Source organism: Genypterus blacodes, unplaced genomic scaffold (assembly GCF_046128005.1).
Source record: "Genypterus blacodes isolate CSIRO-AG114 ecotype Tasmania unplaced genomic scaffold, CSIRO-AGI_Gbla_v1 ptg000021l_1, whole genome shotgun sequence".
Classification (NCBI taxonomy): Eukaryota; Metazoa; Chordata; class Actinopteri; order Ophidiiformes; family Ophidiidae; genus Genypterus; species Genypterus blacodes.
In genome coordinates this window covers 6,563,592-6,577,822 of record NW_027466834.1, presented here as the reverse complement: position 1 = coordinate 6,577,822, position 14,231 = coordinate 6,563,592, and the positions used below count along the sequence as shown (strand labels likewise).

At 41.3% G+C, this 14,231-nt stretch overlaps 1 protein-coding gene across 1 annotated transcript; it reads right to left on the bottom strand.

The window, feature by feature from the left end:
* Positions 1 to 12,555: 12,555 nt before the first annotated feature.
* Positions 12,556 to 14,231, bottom strand: LOC142992031 (ras-related and estrogen-regulated growth inhibitor-like protein). Its single transcript, XM_076142293.1, has 4 exons — positions 14,102 to 14,231; positions 13,959 to 14,012; positions 13,799 to 13,875; positions 12,556 to 13,707 (listed from the first exon to the last, which is right to left on the bottom strand). The coding sequence occupies exons 1-4, from the start codon at positions 14,148 to 14,150 to the stop codon at positions 13,282 to 13,284; spliced, it is 606 nt and encodes a 201-aa protein (XP_075998408.1). The 5' UTR covers positions 14,151 to 14,231; the 3' UTR covers positions 12,556 to 13,281.

Here is a 14,231-nt window from a genome sequence, read left to right as displayed (position 1 = left end):
ATTGAGACCAGGAGCCTGACTGACTAACTGAGTGGTGGTTGAGTGACAGATGCACTTTAGTGGAGACAGTTATCTCAGATCTTATCCACTACACCCTTTCTCCATCGGCATTCCCACTAGAATAAACTGGGGATTGAGGAATCTCCTGAGAAAGAAAAAGTATCACCTTTAAACCACAGTAGTTATCTTTTTATTAATTCTTACAGCCATGATTTTGCATACATGCAGAAAAATCATTTTCTTGTATAATGTCTGGATCTGATTGAAACAGTTCTCCTGCTACACGCACCTGTGTCTGCAGCATTCAATCAACAATAAGCTTCTAAGTCTAAAGATGCAAAATCACACAGACAGCAAAATAAGCCTAACACACACGTACAAGTGAGAAACGTGAGGAAACTTAATTCCCCCTGTGCGTCTAATTAACGAAACACTTCATTCCATCAGAATTTTTTGGGCAAACAATCGATCTCTCATATTTCATTTTCGGCGCAGATGAACGCTTCTTACCTGTAGCTGTGAGCTCCGGAGGTGAGCGCTCATGAGTGATCTCCCCTGACCGAGCTGGCGTCTCTCTGTGTGCCGCATGCAGCTCCAGTCCGCTTCGCTCCTGAGCTCTGACGCGCAACACGACAAAGAGACAAGATCACCCGGACGGGATCGATCGCTCTGTAAAACTGAGTCGATTTGACTTTCAAACCCCTAAAAAGAGAGTCACCCTCAACATCAAACTGATTGTGTCAATAAAACTAAACTCATTTCAGGAGATTTCAGACTTTAAATGTGTAGGAATGTGGCGGATTACCCGATTTCTCATTATCAACGTCACTACAAACGTAAGAATGTCGTTATTCCATGAGAGAGTTCCTCTTCTATCTCTTAATCTTCTTCTCTATCTTTTAAATCGACGTTATCATGCTGTATATTGCACACCGGAAAGACTTATCTCAGCCCTGTGCAAAAGTTGACTATGAGTTTTTACTTCTTAATTGCGTATAATAGTGTCTTGTGACTGATTGAAAAATTCTGAGCCTAATAGTGTATCGGTGTCTCTGGCTGATTGACAAGTTCTGAGCCTTATATTGTATTGGTGTCTCGTGGCTGATTGATAAGTTCTGAGCCTTTTATTGTATTGGTGTCTCATGGCTGATTGATAAGTTCTGCGCCTTTTATTGTTTGGTTTCTCGTGGCTGATTGAGAAGTTCTGAGCCTTTTTTGTATTTGGTGTCTCATGGCTGATTGATAAGTTCTGAGCCTAATAGTGTTTTGTGTGATATGGCTGATTGATAAGTTCTGAGCCTAATAGTGTAGAAGTGTCTTATGAGTGATTGATAAGTTCTGAGCCTCACTCAGGTGTGACAGGTATTTGTTTTTTCAACATAACTCATAACTCATCTTAACAATACTGGAAAGATTTTTGCCCAATTACGTTTCTGTCCATATATTGTTATGCAAAATGATGGTTCCATGTTGTGATGTACATGCAATGTCTTTGAAAATATATAATAATATGTATATAGATAATATAACAGCTGGCTTCATCCTGTTTTCTCACAAATAGAATCTGAGTATTTGACAAGTAATATGTGGGTCTCACCGCCCACGCATTGTGTCAGATCCCATTTGGTGTGTTATCTGTTGTAAACACAGCATTTCAACCCACAAATGAAGAATAAAATGATGTCACAAAAACTGTCAGAAGTAAATAAACTCATTTTTCTTTTCCTGATCTTGAGACCTTGAGGGAAAAGTCATTTTGACAGCATTTCACAATGTTGATGTAGGAAATGTCAATCACAGATGAATGTCTTTCATCGATCTGCCCTGTGTGAAGTAAGAGTGGAGGCAGCAAAATATACAGATAGTGGATGCAGTCGGTCCGAAAAGGCTACATTATCTTAATGAATTCACTTTGGGAGCGGAGGGAATTATCCGCAATTTCATGCATTTTTCATTTTTCACTCTGACAAGCCAATTCCTCTCCTCACAAATCTGTATGCCGAGCCCGATTTCATGGAGAAAAGAGATTGATCCATGCCGCAAGGTATGGCATATGCTGTTATTACCAATTCTATTGCAACATTGTACTTAGTGTTGCATTTATTTGGCTTTAGGTTCATGAACATTCCCCTACACATCAGCCATGACACACACACTCTGTTTAATATTCAGATATTGTGAATTTACTGTAACGCTACTTGTCTATTTATTTTTCAGGCATGGCTCAGGATTGTAGAGCAGAGGTCTAGGGATTGGAAGGTTCCTGGTTTGAATCCGGCCTCTTCCTTGAGAGTGCTGTTCCTGCATGTGCATGTTGGCTCCTTGCATGGTTTGCTCCCACCATCAGTGTATGAATGGATGAACATGAGCTCATTGTAAAAAAAAACTTTGGTGAAAGCACAGCCCATTCAAATCAAGATCCTCTCACCTGATATCCAGACACTTTCCCTCAGAATGAACTGAAAGGCAACAAGATTCTTTTCACATTTCTTATTAGAAGATTAAAGAATTTTGAGGAAACAATGGCAGAGGAAAAAGTGCTAAACCACTGGTCAAACTTATGAAAGTTTAATCATTTCTAGTCCAATCCAACTCCATTTAGTTCCACATATTGAGCATCCAGCCAGACAGTTTTATCTGTCTGAGTTCTCAGCCACCATCTAATAATGTCTGGTGAAATGTAAATTTGATGCAATTAATTTGTGATGCTGCCAACTCTGAAGTGTGTGTGTCATGGCTGATGTGTAGGGGAATGTTCATGAACCTAAATTTCAAAAACTGTTTTAATTACACTTTCTTCTTTTGTCTTGAAGCATTTTCTTTCCAAAGCTTGTGTTAAAAGAACACACTGTGCTTGACTTTTCCTCCCACCATCTAGTAATGAAGGGATTTACAAAAGAACAATACAAACACCAGTCAGAATAATCAGGGGACGTATTACTGCTCCTTCAGAGTTTTTCCAAAAAGCATGAATGGCCACAAGATGGTTGCCCGCATGATTAAAGATGCTGCTGAGTGTCTCGCAGATGTCGTTGAAAACCACAAGGGATGAGTCATCGCACGTTACTGCTTTTTTCCATTGTTTTGCTTGTGTTATGTCAGGTGACAGCTCTTAAGGAGGTGGCCAGGGCACTTTGAAAATCTATGTTCGAGCACTTTGAAAAGATTAAATATGATAAATTGTTCAGCTTTTTGAGTGTCTGGATGATAAGACCTTTATTTTAGAAGCATCTAAGGTCCTTTCTGCGGCTACGTGTTAGTGTACTGAAGCCATAAAGAGCTTCACAGAGCAAAAGTGCTGACATTAGTTCCATTTTGAAAAATATTGAATGTCCCATATCCATGACAACAATATTTCCATAATAAAGTGTCTTATATAAACTGATGCATGTCGAGGATAAGATGACTTAATCATAGTGCAGTATATCTTCTTTAGATCTTCGGTCTGTGAAAGGTTGTTTTCGAGACAACATTGAGAGATGAAGATGTTTCCTGATTCGGTCCTATGTCATGTTTTTCATTACATTATACAACCTCAGTACACATAATTATAGATATGCGTACAGCAAATAGAGAGAAATGTTTTGCTTTGCTGGCTTTATTCTGTTTACTTCCAAACAGATGTTCTGTGTATCTTACCAATAATGTTCTCAGTGTCCATGTTCAACTTTTTTATAAAGGCGGGACCTAAGGCAGGATTAATGAAATCCCATAAAGAACATTTCATAAATAAACATTTCGTGAATTCTCCCTAAAGATACAGTGGTTGAGAGGATATGCAGATAAGTGCTGCATTATATAGATTCCTCCTTGTCAGCAAATGCAGTTAATCAGTGCTTCAGGGGAGAATTAAAACTCTCGTGTGTTCTTGGTGGCTGCAAACTTCACACATATGGTACATAATGTATATAAACCAATGTTCAGTAAGCTTTTATATCCAGCACCTCACTTACTGGCTCAGCCCTTGGCTCAGAGCAGAGCACAGGCCACTGACCGCATCTCTATCCATTTTACCTGCTGCAAGGGAGATTACCCTTGTAGCTTTTACCTGTTGGCTGATGTTTCTAGCTCCCACGAGGTCGGCGCAGGGATGGAATTCTGAGAAGCCATCATTACTCAATATAAACTCTGCACTACTGAGCATGTGGAGGTTTGGAAATGCTGTTTTGTGGTTTGGTTTCCCTTCAAACTTCAAGAACAAGGGAGACCTCTGCTGTTCTGAGGAGTGATGGTCATTATAGCAACAGCATGTGCATAATGAAGCATGTCAAGCACTTATGCATCACATGGGGGACGAGAACGATGATAATTAGCACACATTGTATCTCTTATGGGGGGGATGCATCACAATCATGAATTTCACACGATTCCATCTAGTCGCGACGCCTGTGAAGGGCTGTTTCCTTTATTGTGAAAATGTGTTGCTCATCAACCCTGAGAAAAATAAACGTGTTAGTGTGTGTGTGCAAGTGCGTGTGTCTGTGTGTCGGGGGTGGGAGGGTTATTGGGAAACCAGTTTTATTGGAATTGAAGGAAGGGACTGTTGTCATCTTTATAGCTGTGTTTGTTGGGCAGCAGAGTAAACATAAGAGGTAGGAGACCGAATGTAAACAAGGCTTAAGGGATCAACCTGGAATCCTGACTCACCAACTGAGGACTCAGCCTCATTAGTCGTCGCACCCAATAACAGCTTAAGCTGCTATAAGCATTTAGTACATAAAGAACCTGCATTTTCAGAATGTATTCAAATTTCATGAATGGTTTTTGCACCTTATAGGCCTCAGCTTAAATGAAAATGAAGCACATAAAATGATAATTGTAACACTTCATGCCCTTTACTATGTGGTCTTACTCATGCATGTTCGTTTTCAGTGTTCACCTGCATTCGCCCTATTGTGTTTGTCGTGTTTCTTTTGGGAAAGCAGCAATCTGACTTTATTTGAAGGAGAGTTCAGTACTAATTGGTCTTCACTTCTGGCTTCCATTAACTGAAAAAACCCTTTCCATCCCATCACAGAGGAAGTCTGTTAGAGTGACTGAGGCATATCAATCTTGTCACACTGCTTTTCAATCCACACAACCATCAGGCAGGTCATCAGTGATGTCACTTGTATTGACTTGTCTGGTTGAGCTGGAAACATGAAAGAACCATCGTGAGGACATCGTGCTGTGCTATTAACACATCACCAGCGATACACGAGAGAGAGAGAATGAGTAATGAGGGAGTTGACCTATACATTTTGGCACTTTTGCCATGTGCAGAAACATCTCTTCAGTATGATCAGTGACAGGATGTTGAGGTGACGGTTACTTGGCCTGTCATGTCTGAGCTGGAAGTGAATTGCCTCTGCTGTCCTTCATAACGTTGATGCTCTTATATGAGATGGCCACTAGACTCGATGACTCACTAGAGTCATGTCTACGTACCTCTTAACTCCAGACAGCACAGACAATGTGGATCCAAACATATCATGAGGAACATTGTGTGTGTGCAAATGTTTCACCAGTCACAGTGAGTGAGGACAATCCACTTGATCATCTCTAATGTTAAAGAAACAGAAGGATCAGCCATTGGTTTATTACCAATCGTCTTTGGTTGGTTAAGTCAGTGGTTCCCAAACTTTTTCTTTGGCACCCCCCTTTTATAGATCATCATTTACCTGAGGCGGTACTTATTCATATCTCTCCTCTTCCGGTCCGGAGCCACGCCCCCCCCCCCCCCCCCCCCCCTCGGAGTAGCTCTGCACCCCCCTAGGGGTCGTGCCCCCCACTTTGGGAACCACTGGGTTAAGTTATGATGAAAAACCTCATCGACAAGATCGTCAGGAGGGCTGGCTCCGTCCTGGGGGTTGAACTGGATTCATAGGCCCTGGTGTCGGAGAGGAGGATGCTGCACAAGCTGCGTAGTAAATTTAGTAGTGACAATGACTCTCACCCTTTCCACCAGGTGCTGGCCTCATACAGAAGCACCTTCAGCAACAGACTTATTCCTCCCAGGTGATCAGACAGATCTACCACGCTTTACAGCATATCACACAACATGTCTCTGTATATCATATATACCCCACGTTATACAAGTTGTATAAATTGTAAATACTCTCACTTTCCCAGCCAGATGCACATTCTGCACTTTGTAAACTTTGTACTCCTTATGTACTTTGTAACCCTATTTTGTGTTCTTTGTACCCCTTATTGTGTGTACTTGTACCCCTTATTGTGTGTACTTGTACCCCTTATTGTGTGTATTTGTACCCCTTATTGTGTGTCCTTGTACCCCTTATCTTGCATGTATTCTGGCACGTTTTGTTTTTTGCACCAGAGGTGATTTTTTCATTTCATTCTCCACTGTACTGTAACTGCTGCACAGTCATTTCCCTCGGGATAATAAAGTTTTATCTTATCTTATCTTATCTTATCTTATCTTATCTTATCTTATCTTATGAATGGTTAGGTTTGATTGGTTGGGGTGGTTAATGTTAGACTGTACAGTATTGCTGAACTGTTAGATTACTTTTTATGAGTTTAAGTCCCTGCTGCCGTCTAAGGTAAACACTTTGACCTCCACACTTTTATTTTCCACTCCACATACATCACTCTGCATGTTCCATGTTGCATGGAAGTCTGACAATGAATGTGAGTCACAAATGCAGAATGCTTCTATGCACACAAAGAAACAAAGTCATGGTGCCATGAAACACACATTTTAAGTCTGGAAATTTGTTTTTATTGTATTGTCTTGTGTTGCTGCTATAATCCATGTATAGAAAGATGCATGCAGACTGACTGATTGAGAAGACAACAGACATAAACACTAAATCCTGGGTCATCTCTCATATTCTGGACACAGCTGCCCTCTTGTGGTTGTTATTGAGGAACATCATCACAAGTACTTGTCGCTCTCCACACCTCAAACAGACTGTCAAGAGGCTTGATGAGGGTCATTTTAGAGGAGTTGCAGTTGCAGCTGTATTACATAACAAAGGAATGTTGCCCTGATTATACTGTTCACAAAAACTCGAGTTTAAACTTTAGACGAGGGAGGGAGAATTAAGTAATTTGAGAGAATAATTTAGTCATTTGAGGGCACAAATGACTTTGTAAATATGTGGGAATTAAGGTGAATTGCTACTGTCCAAAGGCAACAAGAGTACATGTGCTTCCATTAAGTAATTTGAATACAATTTAGTCATCCAAGGGCACAAATGACTAGATAATGAAGTCGAGTTGCCTTTTATTTGGTGGGGAATTAGCTTTGGGCTCACTGATACTGGATTTCATTAAATTCAGTGGTGACAGGAAGTATCCCTCCCCTGTGGTCACTATTTGTTTAACATTGTTTGTCTTGCATGATGAAAATGAATCTGGTTCTTCTGTATACAAGGAAGGTTAATTCTCATGCTTTTACAACCAATGAACTTGGTTGTAAAAGCTTGAATTCTATTTACGACACACACATGGAAAGGCTTAAGTAAAAGCTTCTCATTGATTTATTGATTAACAGTAGAGTATTAGAGTTATCAGATCAGTGTGGGTACATTTTTGCGCAGCAAGATGCAATGAGAAACATCAAAGACAAATATGATGTCATCATTACAAAACTACATGAATCAGTAAAGACTTCAGATCAGCAACATTATTATATGAACATTTGTTGCATTAAATGACAGCGAATCGTCTCTTCAGAACACCTGCAGGTGAATCATGTGACTGAGCATGGGATGATCAGAGGGGTGGAGTTTGCTGTGGACAAGCTCACTGCCATGGTGAAAGAGGTGACTTCCTGCCATGGTTTTCCCGCTCTGACAGTGAAAATGCGGCAAGGAAAATGGCCAATCCATCCAACGCTGCTACTGTGGTATCACCTGTGACCATGAAGGCTTTCAGAATGATGCAGTGGAGTGAAAGTGAGGAGTGTGAGTGCAGCTCAGCTTTAAAGCATTAAACAGTAAATATTCTGTTGTGGACTTACCAGAGTTTGGCTGAGACAAACCTCAGATCCACTCGCTTCTCTTCTGCTTTAGTGGTGTTGACTGCAGCTCTGCTGGGACTCTGACTTACTTTCTGTTTCCTATCAGAAATCTGACATCAAACTCCTCCCTCCTGCCATCTTGTTGCTTCCTGCAGCTCTGATGATGGTGTTTCCTCCTGCAGGTTTGGCTGTGATTAAAGTGACAGACGTTTATCTTCATGAGGAGCAGCACTGGGAGACATTACAGCCATCGATGTGGCTCATTCTTCAATAGCATTGCTGTATTGGATGAATTAATTAGTCACTCCCTGGGAATTCCATTAACATCAATCGGCCTGAGGGTGGCGCTATAACAACATGAGTTAAATGTGGTTGCTAACTAACAGAACATGGTAGAATCAAACTGTGTTGATTTGTCAGAGGGGAGAGAGGTTGATCATGGCCTAATCAATGACCTATTAAATGTCCTCTTTGAGAGATGAGTCAGAATTAACAGACTACTCAGCCTCGATTGTGCTGGAGGTATGTGCTTTCCGTGTGCCTTTTAGTTAATGGTCTTTATTCAGCCTGACCGCTGATGACTCAAAGTTCTACATCATATTTGAGGCAGGAGCAATGTCCTGCTGCATGACCCCGTATGGGCTCATGTAATGAAATCAGCAGCATTCTTCACATTCAGTACACATTCCCCTCTACTCCCCTTTTTACAGCCTAATTCCCAGGACAGATGTCACACAGAGGGACTGTTGCCCAACATTGGACCCCTCACCACGGCTGTTAAGATGGATTCTGAGAGGATGAAAAGCACATTGCATGTAAACTACAGTATAGTGTGGCATGCAACAGGTAAAGGTATGTCATATTTGTGATGATGCACAAATATCTTTGAAGCACCAAATCAGGTCTCCAATCTAACAAAAACTGCTGTAAGAGACAAAATCTGTCTCTTTATTGATTATGAATTGGAGATTTACTTTGTAATGAAACAGGGATTTTTCCTTTTGGAATTAAAACCATGCTGTTATTATGAAGTTCTCCTTTGTTGTCAGACACACTCTGCACATGCAGCCTGTGACTGCAGGCGTTGTTTGCTACAGATAAGAACCCCCATCAACCTCACATCGGCCATTATGATGTGATGACTCACTCACGCTCTCGCCTGATTTAATTTGCCGGCTCACGTGCAAAAATCCGTCTCACTTTCCTTCCATGTGAACCCCCCATGTGAGAGGAAATGCATTCCCAACTCAATCACCCGTTACACGTTAGATCAAAGCACCATCAGCTCTGCCCTTAAGATACGACCCTATACCCTATATTCAGTGCAACGTGCATGTTGGGTAGATGCAAAGCTGGAATACAGGGCCTTATCTCGTCGTTATGTTATTTTAGCACCACTCCTACACGCTGATCGCACTGTGCTGCCATTATGTGGTATTTTCACACTGAAAAGCTAAGATGTTGATGATGATGATGATGATGATGATGTAAGATCTGAAGAGGAGGTATATCATCTGAGCTACCATAAACTTCTGGTCGAGACTGCTACAAATTCATGTCACGTTGCTAATGGAGTTTGTACACGTGACACAGCTAGCTTGTAAGCAGGGCCGTCACCAAGGTTATTTACTGTGTTTCTATATGAATTAAAGTCTATCTAAAGCCATTTGAAGGAGTACATATACACCCATTATCTATAATAACCTATTATTCTCTATGTGCGTGCGTAAGTGAAGGCAAAATGGCACCAAAAATGCTCCAACATCAGACGACATTAAGAACATTAAATTTAGCGAGAGTGCCAGAGTATCACTTTGTTTGAAATAAGAAATAAGTTTCTGTTGTTGCATAATATTAATTTATATCTCCAGGCAATTTGGCTTCAAATAATATGCTGTACATGCAAAAACGAGTGAAATGTGCTTGTGTTCAGCAAATTGTACGCATTACACAACAGCACCGTTCACGCCCCACACAACGAGTGAGATAATCCATTTAGTCCTAAGATGAAAAATCACCCAATGCTACTGTACTTTGAACTTTCACCACTTTCACCACTGGCGGTGCGTTAGGCAGAACACGCCGGAGCCTTATTTGGAAAGCACTGAGGTGTGGAACGCAGCAGGGGGCCTGTAATTCTGTGCAGGGGAGCTTTATGGAGGCTGAAGGTCACAAGCACAGGGATAGTTGACATTTTTGAACAGTTAACACATTTCTTATTAAAGCCCGTGGACGTGAAAGCTCACAGAATGCCTTAGTTTAGTTGTTTTTTTTACAGTCCACACATTCCAGACCCCCCCTGTGCATATCATTCTTTGGGAAATTGACAAAGCCTATACAGCAAAAAGAGGTGAAATCCAGGTGAAACTGATTCTGTACATTTATGTCTGTGCAGTAACAAAGCTCAGCCGCCAGACAAATTCCAAATAATTTAAAGATAACAACCAGGTAAACATTTACTCAAAATATTCTTACTTCTGATATTTGTTTCTTCCCTGCACGTGAATGTCATCAGTTGTTTCTTGGGTTTTTGTTACAGACGTGTCTTGGCTGCTGTAACGTCCCATTGGCATTCATAAAGTACTCCATATATCTCTATTGATCTGTTCTCCCTTATCTCTGTTAGATAATTGTCTATGTTATGTGAAGTTAAATGCATATTTTTCCAAATGGAGTATTAGAGTCACAGAGAATTGTTGTTTGCTTTCTTTTTGCAGTTTCCTAACTTTGGTGACCTACAAACCCACATAACATGATTACATGTCTTACCCAGCAATGAGATAAGGCCTGCTTGTATTGAATAAAGCAAAATACAATTACATTATCTTGTTGTATTGATCAGATTGTGTCTGTGGAAACTGCACTGCCTGGGTAAACAGGAAGTCGTATTCAGAGGCCGCGTGACCTCTGACCTGAAGTAAATGTCGCACGGCCTCTGCACAAATCCTTTATAACTTATTTATCAGTAAAAGTGGGTCATTTTGGTCACTTTCAATTCATTTTTCAATCCCATTCTCCCATACACAGTCACAACACAATGTAGAAATATGTTCATGTCTTTCAGTTAACAGATTATCTACTGCCTGAGCTGGCACACAAGTCTCATTGTCAATTCATGTTTTGATGGTCTTCTTCTGGAGTTCTACAGTATTCCCATGTCCTCTCTGTTTTGATGTGTGTGTTCACAGTTCAGTACACATCCAAACATCAGTCTATGTGTGTGAAACCTGAATTGAGAGCCTTGAGAAGAGTAGTGAGAATACAGAGAATAACAGTCAGGCCTCAACTTAGTAAGCAACAACTCGATGCCTGTTAATGATTTGCAGAAGGACACACAAAGATGCATTAAAGTAGCAGAAAAGCCTGTTCGATTGCTGGGTCGATTTGCAGGTCAGAAAACAAGATAGAATGGAGCAATAGAGGGAATGCAAGAAGGTAGAACATGATGTCTGCTCTCTATCAGGCACGTGAGCATCAAACCTGCATGGTGGAGGTATAAAAATAACCTGCTGCAACATGCTGGGTCAACCTCTGAACAGCATTAACCCGAGGTCGATGGCAGCGGCTGGGGAGAGGAGAGCGGTGGTGTGAGGAAGGCTTTTGCCCTGAGGATTCGTCTGAGTGCTTGATGGAAAACACTTGCGTGCTGACCGCTGCATCTCTCACAAGAGACACACAAAACATAAATATATTGCAATGTACACAAAATGCTCCGAGGCAGTGCCATTTTTACACCATGCGATGTCATTATTATTGTAAGTCGCTTTGGATAAAAGCGTCTGCTAAATGACTGTAATGTAATGTAATGTAATTATGGCCCATATAGGAAGAAAATGATTTTGAAATGATAAGTGTCTTTTCCATACACCCTTGCTGAGCGTTGCACTTCATGCAATCCAACGCCTGTTTATGTGTCACCAAATCTAGTGGCACAAGCTTTGTATCTTATATACGTATATGTATATATATATGTACATATATATGATGTCACATATACAGGAAGGAATGAGAGAGAGAGAGAGAGAGAGAGAGAGAGAGAGAGAGAGAGAGAGAGAGAGAGAGAGAGAGAGAGAGAGAGAGAGGGTGACTTATCAGTATTAAGTAGACGTGAGTTTGTTTTAAGTTTCACAGTAACATGTGATCTTGAGTTTTAAGCATTATGTAATGATTGTGGTAAGATTTTGAAAAGCATTGTTTAATTAATCGCACACAGACTCCATGTGCAAGCATCTGTGTATGTGTGTGGCATCAGCTGTTCACTGAGACAGACAATATGTCGAACTAAATCCTTTGGAGTCGAGCTTTGTCCACATGTATTTGTTATAATTTACTTTGCATCCTCAGAGGCTTGTGCCGTATCAAACATGAGCGGCTGGTCAGAGGGCTGAGCCTGAGCAGATGGAGCCCTGAGAGGACGTGTGGCTACTTTATGATTTTTTTGGCTGATCCAGACAGCTGATCATGCTCCATCCTCTGCCCTGCTGCCCAGACAGATGATGGTCTGAGGCCCACTAAGCCCCAGCAGCAGGTTCACATGAGCCAAGGTCTCACGGACAACACTGATTCTCCGATTCATGGACGCTGAGTCACTGCCATCTCCTTTATTTCCCCACAGGGAGCAATGAATAACAAATGGAGCAACACGTAAATGACTTCAGCAGAATTGATGCCGCTAAAAAGCTTCAACTTTTGTCAGTTTCCTGCTTCATTAAACCAGATTTAGGCCAACAGCAAATTCAACAGAACAACATGACCTATATACAATCAAAGCACAGCTCATAAATACTTATTTAACCGTGCTTAGGCGTTAATAAATACAGATGCGTATTCAGTTTCCCTGTGGTTTCTGTGATTTAATCACAGAATGACAATCAGAATGATAAACATTATCTTTGGTGTCTTTGGCATCGTAGGCACATTCATTTGTGCATAGAATTTCTTCTCATCTAAAGTCCCATCTGGTAGAATATGGACATAAAATGCAGATGAAAAGTAATATCTCCATATAAATATCATCAACAGACATGCAGTTTGTGGTTGCACAGAATAGTAACTAAGTTTTATGCATGTTTATGTAATTTCATCACTTCTCTATGGCAGTGCGTGAAGCTAATGACGTTTGGCCTCCACAGTTTCTGAAGTTATTGATCTCACTCAAATGTCCTCAGTCTTAATGCATCTTTTCATGTCAGTAATGTTTTTGCTCCTTTGGCACAATATCAATGAAATCCCATTAACAGACCAAAACGTCCATCATGTCCTCAACAAGTCACATCTCTTGCTGGACGAATGGACGATTTCTTCTCCTTTTACTATACCGACTCTGTCCGTCTTCTGGCAAACACGGCAGACATGCTCTTCACGATGCCTTTAAGTCCCAGTGGCCTCTTTGTGGCCACCTTGGCGTCCTTCATCCTATCCACCAGTGCATGAAAAACCATGAGCACACTGTGATAGTTCTCAGCTGCTGAAACCTCGTAGAAGAGGCAGTCTGTGGTGAGGGCCAGGACCCGGCCCTCCTCGCTCAGCACTGTCCGTCTGTGGTGCAAGTCCCTCTTATTACCCACAATCACTATGGGCGCTTTGTCAGTGTTTAGGTAGACTTTGGTGGATTTGATAGTGTGAACAAGGCTGGAAACGGTGTTGAAGCTGGCTCTGTCGCAGATGCTGTAGACCAGAACAAAACCGTCTGCCCACTGGATCCTCTTCTCATACCGGGACGTCTCCAGACACAAATCCTGTCAAATGAACACATCCATCCGGGTTAATTGAGAAAATGAGATATTGTGCGTTGAAACTGCCAGCATGTGGTCACAGGTATGTTCTTACTTCACAATAAGGTGAATCCCAGATATTGAGATTGATTTCCCTCCCGTCTGCACTAAAATTGTGGCTGTAGATGGTTTCTGTAAGGAAACAATGAAAACTTAGTAGATGATCGCCTGTGTTGCATTTTAATAACTTAACAATAAGCAGATTAGACACTTACCAATATCTCCATACTCTCCAATGAACCTCCGGGTTAAAAGACGCACTGTCAAGGCTGAGAGACAACAACAACAACTCGTACAGTTACTATATGCATCAGAAAGGATATTTAGGACATCAGTATATCAAAAAGTACATTTTTACCTGATTTGCCGACGCCCTCGGTCCCCATAACAACAATGTTTGCGTCCATGTTGAGTGAAGGAGCTGTAGCGACGTGCTCAGCTCCATGAGAGGAGAAAACGCTGCCGAAGTCCGAGCTGAGCAGGTTAAT

Excerpts from the sequence above, each read along its gene's own strand:
- LOC142992031 (XM_076142293.1), bottom strand. The coding sequence starts at position 14,150 with ATGGACGCAAACATTGTTGTTATGGGGACCGAGGGCGTCGGCAAATCA. Across the intron at positions 14,013-14,101 it reads CGAGGGCGTCGGCAAATCAG|CCTTGACAGTGCGTCTTTTA; the intron begins GTAAAAATGTAC and ends GTTGTCTCTCAG. Across the intron at positions 13,708-13,798 it reads GGGATTCACCTTATTGTGAA|GATTTGTGTCTGGAGACGTC; the intron begins GTAAGAACATAC and ends TTCATTTGACAG.